This window comes from Cryptomeria japonica, chromosome 9 (genome assembly GCF_030272615.1).
Source record: "Cryptomeria japonica chromosome 9, Sugi_1.0, whole genome shotgun sequence".
Taxonomy (NCBI): domain Eukaryota; kingdom Viridiplantae; phylum Streptophyta; class Pinopsida; order Cupressales; family Cupressaceae; genus Cryptomeria; species Cryptomeria japonica.
Genome location: NC_081413.1, coordinates 724,166,215 through 724,177,092, shown reverse-complemented (window position 1 = coordinate 724,177,092; position 10,878 = coordinate 724,166,215). Strand labels below are relative to the sequence as shown.

The 10,878-nt window shown below is 37.2% G+C and overlaps 1 protein-coding gene across 2 annotated transcripts; it reads left to right on the top strand.

Moving 5' to 3' along the window:
• The first annotated feature begins 283 nt into the window (after window positions 1-283).
• LOC131067429 (uncharacterized) lies at window positions 284-5,418 on the top strand. Of its 2 annotated transcripts, XM_058002434.2 has the most exons (4): window positions 284-2,673; window positions 4,638-4,754; window positions 4,856-4,957; window positions 5,132-5,418. In XM_058002434.2, the coding sequence occupies exons 1-3, from the start codon at window positions 847-849 to the stop codon at window positions 4,913-4,915; spliced, it is 2,004 nt and encodes a 667-aa protein (XP_057858417.2). In that variant the 5' UTR covers window positions 284-846; the 3' UTR covers window positions 4,916-4,957; window positions 5,132-5,418. The 2 variants fall into 2 exon arrangements, with proteins under 2 accessions (XP_057858417.2, XP_057858416.2); XM_058002433.2 differs by having other exon boundaries at window positions 286-2,673; window positions 4,856-5,418.
• Window positions 5,419-10,878: the final 5,460 nt, after the last annotated feature.

Genomic DNA, 10,878 nt, shown 5'->3' with positions numbered 1-10,878 from the left:
AAGTATTGTCTTACAAAATACCTAAACTGTCATTTTATATTTTATTTTTTCATAAATATATTGGATAACAAAGTTTTAAAAAGCCTGCGAGATTGTATATTTGAAGTCCAAATATGAGAAATTCTCATGATGTAAAAGGTGCCCACAATACAAGTGGTGATCTCTTTTCCAGAAGCCGGGACCTAGCTTTCTATTGTGATTGAACCCTGGTCGGCTACATAAGTAGCCATGTCAACCAACTTTAGAACACAACATGATTGACTTCAAACACTTAACCAGTAGTTTCATTCTAGAACATTAAAAAATCATCACTGTGAATAATGGTCTTCAAAAGTGTTGTTTCTAAGCCATGACTTGAGTGTGTTGAATGCACTTCTTAGCCCGGGAATGAGCTTATCCTATGATTGTAGCATACTACCATCAGCTTAAAACTTTGCAGGGCTTTATGTAATAATGTGACATGATTATAGGCCCGTTTCCCTAGTCAATCGGAGCAGGTAGGAAGACAGTTATCAACTTTAGCGATGCAGTTTTTGTATCAACATCTTTTTCTTTGATTAACAAGTTTTGATGTGGATGCTTCACCGAACGTACCAAGTCTATTAGAACTAGAATACTGTCTTACGTTTTTTTTCACATGCAAAGTTTGATACTATGCCAGCAGGGAAGACTGGCTAGTATGCTGCCGGTAACAGTCATGGGAGGATAAAGGTGCCTTCTTTCTTTATTTTTTCTTTTGGGTTTTATTAGAACATATGTTTTGGCCTAGGTTATAACAATTTGAGAAACTAAAATCTAGCATTAGTTGATTTGGAAGTCGAAAATTTGCTTGAAGTTTAAGGAGAGATGCTGCTTGATCAAGTTCTTTCAGAGCTCTCTGAAAAGGGGCTTGGCAATTTTGAGAAAGAAAATCCCCCAAGCCCAAGCTTTGGAAGTACAGAAGATAGTATAGGGACAGATGAATCATCAGACAGAGAGAATTCAAGCTTGATCAACAGTACTTTGATTGGAAATGAGATAAATTGCAGAGGATGTGAAGAGAAGGAGCTCAAGCTTCCATTGGAATCTAATGCCATGCTCTGCAATAGTGTGCAAAGCCAGAAATTAGATAGCCCATCTGGTTCAGTTGCAGTAATAGCATCCATTCCTTTTCACTGGGAAGAAAAGCCAGGGAAACCCAAGAACCCATCTGTAGAAAATCCCGAGTATACCCTTAGATTGCCTCCCATTAGACAATCAAAATTGTATCCTCATGTAGGCGATCAGAAGTCTTCTAGAAAAACGCTAAACAGCCTATCAGGAAGATACAAATTTCCCATGCAAGGCAGGGCATCCAAACCCATCAACCAAGTCGCCAAAGTCCCAACAGGAATGGAAATCTACAAGCGTGAATTGGCTAAGGATTTTGCAGCTTCTGATCTTGAATCCATATGGGAAGAAGAAGACGAAGAGGAATTGCTTGAACTTTGCAAGACAACTTATTCTTCTCAAGACTTTCAAGAGATATATTCTAGGAGAAGTTACGATTTGATGTTTCCTGAAACTATTGAAGAGTACATGGTGGGAATTGGTGGTTTTGCTGATGATAGAAGCAGTAGGTATCCAATGGACAGAAGACATATGATGACTCGAAGTGCAGAGCTTGCCCCAAGAAGGTTTCATAGTCCTTGGATGGGGTTTAAAAGTACAGAACTTGGGCTTCATACTTCTGATAAGAAATCTCACAAAATGACCAAGACCGCATGCACAGGTAGCCCTTTCTCAAGCAATAATTCTGTTTCAGATTACAGTAGGCCTTCGAATTCTGAATCCCCTCCTGCCCTTCTGGCAAACTGTCTCATATCTGTGGTAGATATGTCCAATGCAGTTCCAGTGGAGGATTGTGCCTTTTCTAACTTTAAAGTGCAAGAAGAAAATGATATGCCAGTGACAATAAAGCAGGATTTTTTGGAGAATGACGGTTCTTGGTCATCCCTAGTGCAGAAAAGTTTGTCAGGACAGCGTAGCAGCTCGCGTAAATACCATCAAGAACTAATGAGATCTCATTCTGTGCAAGCTTCAAGTCCCCTATATTCACTGAAAAGAGTTTCTTCAATAGTAAAGAAAAGCGTTTGGAATTCTCAGGGATCCCTATCTTCAGAAGATAAGGTATTGGATATTTTCAATTCAAAGAAGGTAAGGAAAATCCAAAATCCAAATTTGAAGAAAGATGAAGAATATACAGATGAAGAAGAAGATGATGATGATGATGAGGAGGAGGACGATGATGATGATAGCCATACTGGTTTTACTGATCACATCTCTTCAAAAGAATTGAACGTTGCAACTGTGGGCCAAGAATCAGGATATGACAAGTCATCAAACTGTTCTTGCAAGGTCTTGGTTCCTTTGAGTTTGCCTGACTATAATCCTGGCAAAGAGTTTCTCCCCACAGGTTCACCAAAAAGTAGATCTAGAAAGGAAGTGATTCCTTTTGGAAGATTTAAAAACTGTGTGAACAATATTTCTGTTACTCCAGTGAAAGATGATAGTCCAATCAATGCGCAGAGGCATTATAAGAATGGTATAGAAAATAAGGCATCTGTAGAATATGTGAAAGCGGTGAAATATAAGGGATCTTGTGGAAAGCATTCCAAGAGTGCGAATCCCGCCAAGATGCAATTTTTCTCCGTGGTATGCTTCTACTTCTGACAATGATGACATTTTAATGATTTTATTCATTTTGTTTTCTTTTTTGGTAGGTAAAATAGTTTATGCTACACTGGCCAATTCCCTGCTGTGCATATAGGTAGAACTAGAGATTGACAATAGGGACTCTTCTGAAAATTTACATCTCTTTTACATGGATTATATAATTGAAGTTATCACGGTCAAGGCCTAAGAAAATGTTATGGATAAACATATGGGAACTTTTTTGTTGCAAGTCTCTTCATATGGTATGAAGACCAGAACAGGATAGCTTCTACAAGTATAAATGAAGTTCGACCAGACAAGACACATGGTATCCAAGTATCAAGCAACTTTAAAAGTGTCTGCTTTGCCAGTTTACTTTCAACATTGCATTAGAGATGAAGAAGGTGCAACCTTTTCAGTCTCTAGAGGTTGTGTTGAGAGTTCTACCATAGCCACACTAGAGGCTGAGCAGCAGCCTGAGGTATCAGTCCTAGATTCAGGGGATCATTTCAACTCCACATTGGAATTGATGACACTGTCCAATACAATCACCTGGAAACTTTACGCATGGGGACAAGGACATTGTCCCCATTCCTGTAGCCCCATTTTCTAGTGATCCTGTTTAAATTTTATGTAATATAGGCTTAACCTATTCATTGACTCCTTTACCCTGATTCAAAATGGCATCCCTGTCCCCATTCCCCTGCATTACCATCAGACTATGGGACTTAGACCCCTGCATTAACAGCAGACTATGGGACATAGTCCCCTGTAGACTTCGGTATGAGGATGAGGACAATGTTCCCTTTCCTGTACTCCATTTTATGCTGATTGTATTTTATAATAATATAAATGTGCCCTATTCATTTACTCCCTTACCCTGAATTGAAATGAATCTCTGTCCCTATATCCTTAATTCTCAGCAGGCTATGGGACGTAGTCACCTACAGACTTCAGTATGGGGATGAGAACAATGTTCCCATTCCTGTAACCTCAATTTTGTGGTTATTGTATTTATATATAATATAAATGTACCCTATACATTTACTCCCTTACCCTCATTTGAAATGCATTTGTGTCCCTATATCCCAAATTTTTAGGGGGACTAGAGGACTGAAGTGACTTGAGCTGGCCGTTTCTTCTAAAAGATGCACCTGGACAGGAAACCGCTACCATCTCATTTAAGGATCTCATAGGAGACTGTTAAATCATGTCATGAATCCTGAAGGGAGATGCTGGACACGTTCCAATAATCTCCCCCTTAGCGTTACCCAAAGGGTTCAAACCAGTGACCTTGCTCAGGTACCACTTGAAGGGAGTTGAGATGACCATTTCTCCCAAAGATGCACCTGTTCAGGAAACTGCTACCATACCAGTTAAGAATCTCACAAGAGACTGTTAAACCATGCACGAATCTGGACACATTCCAACAAAGACATCGTCACCAAGAGACAGATGGGGATGAGGACAATGTCCTCATTCATGTACCCTCATTTTTCTGGTGATCGTATTTCTATGCGATATAGATGTACCCTATTCATTAACATCCTTAACCTGATTCGAACTACCATCGCTGTTCCTTTATCCTTCCATTTCCAGGTGACTATGGAATCGTATGGATACATGTTCTATGTAGAAATGGATTAGTCTTGGATTCCCTTTTTTCTTTTACACTTCCAAAATCTCATCCATTGGTTATATTATTAGCTGCATCATGTTTCTACCATTTTGCTTCCTGGTTCATCTTATATTCAGCTCAACCTCTCTTCGATTCATTAACAAACCATGTAAAGTAGCTGTTTTAAGATATGTTCCTACATTTATTGATAGTTACAACATGTTAGGAATTCCACTTTTGTTGGGGAAAATCTTGTCTTAATTATATTTTGGATTGATTGAATACATTTTTGCTATGAATTTGAATAATCTAGATAATCTAAGGAAATATCTCCTTGTCATGGCAGTTACTCAGGAATTTTATGGTCACCTGTGGATTTGCCAGTACTATAAGACATGACAACAAAAGTGGCTTTTGTAGGAAAAGTGGAACACAAACTATACAGTGCATCAGAAAAAAAAAGGTATGCTTCTCAAGCCAACATATATCTTAACAAATAGAAAATCTCTCCTTATTTGGGCAGTTTCAACAAGGTAACTTAATTTTTTTACCCTTTTATGACAGAACTCCCAGCCTACAAAAGCTTTGCCTTGGTTGCAATCATCTGGGATGGAGAAACGTTGAAGCATTTCAAGGATCAGTGAGGCCATGACTGTAATACCAAAGGTCTGCTAATGGTTCCATATTCAGCAAAATTCTTTCTTTCCTGCATTCATGAATTGGATGTGAGTTCTGAAATATTTTTGGGCAGAAAGCACATAACTTGTGTGCTACAAGAGAGAAATTTCTAGCTCCATTTTTATTTTGCCATTGATTATAATTTATTCAATCTCTTATCAGCATATTAAATCTCATTGGGTGCCAAATTTAGTAATCAAGACAACACTTGATAGCCTGCATTTTTGTTCATTCAACCCAATTTATGGCGTTTCGTGAGGTGGAAATGCATAGAGATGAGTCTGATTGTGAAAACTCCATTACCTTCTAAGGAGAAAAATGGTAAATTGTTGTGATCGAGAATGGGTATTTTGTTAAAAAGCCTAGTTTGGTCTTTAACAATCCTATTCTCCATTTGTATATTTGTAATTTGAGAGTTTATATAAAAACACAAATATTTTGAGCTGTTACTTGATGGATTGATTGAAGGCTTCTCCTGTGTTCTTGTGACGATGAATCTACATCACGTGTGATGTTCTATATTTCTATTTTGTTCCATTAGTCTGAAGAATTTGACTGTTTTTTTTATTTTGTAGTTTTTATCTGTGATAGGAACTAGAGAACAAATTAAAAAGTTTCAGTCAGTGAAATTAAGGACAAATGTTTCCAGCAATTAGCAAGGGCTGCGGTTGTAGAATGAAATTTTTATTATTTATTTATTTATTTTAACATATTAGCACGTTATCTTGTGTATATAAAAACCAATATATTTGATGATTTCAAATATCACAACATTACACTAATTCAAATTCCTCAAAACTCTACAAGGGTTTCTTGTGTGTGTCTTTGTTGATGTCATTTTGCTTCATAAAAGTAGAAGTTTTACGCATTTGCTTGCATTTATTGTAACATCCTTCTCACTTCTACGTCTAAATGTTTTCCCCCTTTGCAATTGTTATTGTTGGACTTTAAGGGTTGACAGGGACAAACAATGGCACCCTTGTCCAAGCCTTCTCGGAAGTTTGTTCCAAAAATATTTCATGAGGTGTCTTCTACTACACCATGACCATTGAATGTTGTGCTTTTCATGAGGTGTCTTCTACTACACCATGACCATTGAATGTTGTGCTTCATATTCCAAAATCTGGTAATACGTGACATTGGCTAGGATCCTTTACTTTGGTTGGATTTTTTGTGGGTAGGGTCGCCCCTAAAAGTATGCTAAAAGACTAGATTGGCAAAGCTTGTACCCCACATGGGATCCGCCTTGTCACCATGCAAAACCTAACCAAAGACTTTTTTCTTTTTTGTTTCGTTGAAGCTAATCATGATGAGACAATGCTTAGTTATGGCCCTTGGCTTGTCCATTCCTCACCTCTTGTTTTCAAACCGTGGACACATGGTTTTTTTTTTCTTGGACAATAAGTACTTTAAAGTCCTTCTCTAGGTTGAATTTTCTAGGTCACCCCCATGTTGCTGGAATTTTCTAAGTCAAATAGCCTCCTCTATAGGATTAGTTGTCTGTGTTGAACCAAAGAGGTTCTGTTTTGCCCATTGTTAGTAATGGGTTTGTGTTGAGGTGGACTTGTCCAAGGAACACAAGGATACTATTGATATCAGGGTTGACAAAACCAGATATACACAATGTTTTCATTATATCATCAACCTTACAAACATTTATCATTAGTGTACCTAAGATATAGAGCCCAATGAATAGAACAACACAAGAGAGACATAGATAGACAAGAACAAACTGTATTCTCAACAAGATGCAAAAAAAATCAATCGGATTACATACAATGTAAATGGGCCTTCTTATAAAGACAAGGCTATGAGAGCACACAATCATGACATGTGGCCTAATGAGATACACGAGTAGGTAAGGGTAGGTAGAAGAAACAATAGATAATACCACTAAAGGTGGATCAACCACCAAAGGTGGAATGTGATAACAAGATAACACCACAAAAGGTGGAGTTTCTCCTACAACCATCTTCCCTAGATGCATAATTCACTAAGTGTCTCATATGCAAACTACAACGAATGCATTATCCTAAGTCAACTTAAGATAAGTGTACTTATGATACATAATTTACACCATCAGTGTGAATCATCATAACATAACATTAAGGATTTCCCCATGGCTTCTTTGCACCCAAAGGCCATTGCTCAACTCTCTTCTAAGGTGCCACCTTTTGCGAAAGAAGAGGAAGGCTGGCCTACTATTGTTAGCTACAAGGCCAAGAAATTTGGTCAAAACAAGTCTTCTCCTACACTACCTAGCTTGGGGAATCAAGTATTACAATATGCTTAAAAACCTCTTCAATTTAGTAGGGTTATAACCTCCTCCTTTAGGGAGGAATCTAGTGAGGTGGAAGTGGCTTTTACCTAACTCATGACATTTTCTGTGGCTTAACTAACTACTATAAATGTTCATCCTACTTTACCTCCTCCTATCAAGAAAAGGAGGTCTTATAGTTTGCAAGGGTATATAGAGGACATAGAATTGTTGACCAAGTGATAGCAAGTACCTCTTCACTTCTAAATTGGAATCTTTGAAGCCTAGAAAGTGATATTGTAAAATAGTCATTCTACTCAGGTTGAGTTGGTAACTACAAGATGCCTTTCGACACCCACTTATGAATAGTATTCCCTAGAATTTCAGGGGGCTAATGGACCCCCCCACACAAGTACTCCATTTGTTATGCTCATATGCAATTCATAGGTTTAGACATTCTCTATTTGCAAGAGGTTATTTTATATCTTTTTGCTAATTGTCATGTGATATGGCCTTCCAACCATGTGTTATGTAGCCAACATGAAGCAAGATGGTATATTTTTGTCACCCTTCTATCTCCTACATGGCTTCAACTTTTAGTAGGCCAAGGATGTGACCCCACGAATAGAGTGCCATGTGCCCTTTTCAACATTAATAATCATTCCTTTGGGATTATTATATTATTTATGCCTCAAATGATGTTGTGGAGAGATATCCTCTTTGGAGATGTATTGCTAGTTCAATTCCAACCACCACTTGGGTTTTGTGTAAAGACCTTAATATGATAGAGATGGCTTATGAAAAATAAATGGCCTTGCCTATGTGTCAGATAGCTAGTGAAATAAATTGGAGCTTTATGAACCCAATCTTGGCCACTACCAATATGATATGATGTGGTACGATTTGAGCAATTTATAGGCTAGACCTAAAAAGGTTTTAAAAAGACTAGACCATGCCATGATGTTTGCTCAATCCTTCTTCTACTTTCTCAACATTATCTTTTGCCAATTTAAACCTTGGTGAAAATTATCTTTCTTGGATCACTTTCCAATATGCTTTCATATTGGATGACAAGTTGTCATTTCCAAGACCATGAACATAGTTTTTTCCTCAATAAACTAGTGTTCAATCACAAGGAAAGCTCAACATGCATGTTTAGAATTTAGAGCTTCACCCCATGCCCGCCATTGACTAGATATCATTGTGGAATGATGTCATTACTTTTATCACTTGCTTCCTTAACATTTGTGATCAACAATTAGCTTGCTTCTACCACTACTCATATGAGGTCACCACCCTAGAGCTCTGCCAAGCTACACTTTCTCATACAAGGCCACCACCATGGATCTCTGCCAAGCCACTACCACTTTGAAAGTGCAACTATTTGATTCTACCACTTAACTTTGCATGGCTCTGCTTCACCACCAAAAGTAGGTTGGCTCATTCGACTTGTGGACACAAATTAACCTTTCAAATATGGATTTGGTTTTAAAATGAATACGTGTTTCAATCCTCAAGGCCCACTTACATATGCTCTCCTCTTGAGGATTTGAAATAAGTGGTCTTGTTTTCTTTTTTAGAGGGCTTTCTCTAAGAGGTGATCACTCTAGGGGATGACCTCAACTCCCATTTTTCGATAGAGTATAAAGATCATGGGGTGAATCAAAAGACATGCCTCTTAGAAGTAAAATATTGTCAATCGTAGCTAAGCCTTTAAGAACTTTAGGCACCTTAGAGAAGTGAAGGCGGAGAGTGGGTTACCTTCTCCTCTCATATGTTTGGTAATAATTTTTTTCATCAACAAATTAAGCCTCCCAAATGTTTGTCAATATTTTCTTTCATCTACGGATTAGGCCTCATTTACCCTTGTCATATATGGAGGATACCCATAGTTGAACTTGTGAAGCCTAGTTGAGACTTTTAAGCTATATTTTTTTGTGGTGCCTCGTACCTACAAGGATTGACTATCCCACTTGAGTAGGTTTGTTAGTGTGTCTTATATATTTGAATGTTTACTCGCCTTCCACACTTGAAACCATAGGGGGAAACACATTGTCCAAATTGAGTTATAGGATTATGTCTTTTGCATTATTTCATTGTGTTTTCTTCATATTTAATAAAAAATCCAAAAAAATCATAAAATTCAAAAAGCAAAAAGCAAAAAAGAAACAAAAAAAAACCCTATAGAAATCAAAATATTTTGAAATTAAACAAATCATTTGTCTTTCTTCTTAATACTATGTCTCCTCCAAGTCCATCTTTCCACATCATCTTTAACTCAAACATTCCATTTATCAACTTCATCCTAATCATACTTCTTGTCACAATAGCCCATCTTAATTCTCTCATCCTAATCATCCCAGTTATCCATTTAGTAGTCCACTTCATCCTTCCCATCCTAATTATTTTTCATCTTAATCATCCATAATCATTCTATCCCCCTAATCATACATTTCATTCCTCTTAATCTTAATCACTTCATCCTATTCAACCATAATATTACTAATCATCCTAATCATTTTAATCATCATATCCTCATCTTAATACTTCCATTAGCATAGGGTTGACACCAATGTATAACACCATAATTGTACTGACAACAATCTCCAATATTCTCCACATCACTTCTCCACTATTTGACAAACACAACACAATACTGAGTATGTCATCCACACACAAGCTAAGTGTTGACATCAATGACAACAACTGTCAACAATCTCCCCTTTTGTCATTGATGACAACACTCAAAAAACATAACTTTCTCTCACCTTTTGACATCAAGGACAAAGGTCAACGGTCTTCATTGCACTTTATCTCAATCAGAATAGTCACCTACATTCTTTCTACACTTTTCTCTCCTCCATTCTTTTTTATTCATTTGCACTTCTCTCTCCTTTCATTGCAATCTCTTCCTCTTTGACAAAATAATCAACTATGCATTCTCTCCTCCTTTGACATAAAGGGAAAGGGTCTTCACTTGATTTTGCATTCTTTACTCATCAAAACTCTGCACTTTTCTCTTCTCTTTTCTTAGCATCCATATTTTTCTCGATATGACAATCATTTTCTCTACACACATTCTCCCCCTATTAACAAAAATAAACATACTAACTACTCCCCCTGAGGGGTAATCATCAACATACTCTCTCCTAACTAGTATGACAACCAAACCATTAGTTGTAACATCTGTAGTATTACTTGAATCATTCTTTCTTTCTGTTTCATTGAGTAACTCCTTGTCTTAATCATCACCTTAGTGTAGATCAACATCTCTTTAAATACAATTGAACCAATAAGCTTCCCAAGAGGAACCCACAAAACTTTAAGGGGGTGAAATATATGCAATGAATAGCTCTCCCCAACTTTATGCTTTCATTTTTATTTTCTAGAGGTTTCTTTTGCACTAGGCAGAAGCTCAGATCCCTTTACTACCTCATCTATGTTTTTCCACATTTCTTTTATCTTCTTCTTTTCCTGATCCATATCAATCTTCTTCTACAGTGCACAAGAGATCTTAATCTTTCCCTTGCAAAACTTTGCATTATGTCCCTATTTGTTGCAGTTATAGTATGTAGTACCATGTTGCAGACCATTTCCACGTCTTCTTATCTTAGATCTATAATTAGCAACCTTGCGAGAAAACTTGTAACAT

Excerpts from the sequence above, each read along its gene's own strand:
- LOC131067429 (XM_058002434.2), top strand. The coding sequence starts at position 847 with ATGCTGCTTGATCAAGTTCTTTCAGAGCTCTCTGAAAAGGGGCTTGGC. Across the intron at positions 2,674-4,637 it reads AGATGCAATTTTTCTCCGTG|TTACTCAGGAATTTTATGGT; the intron begins GTATGCTTCTAC and ends TTGTCATGGCAG. Across the intron at positions 4,755-4,855 it reads AGTGCATCAGAAAAAAAAAG|AACTCCCAGCCTACAAAAGC; the intron begins GTATGCTTCTCA and ends CTTTTATGACAG.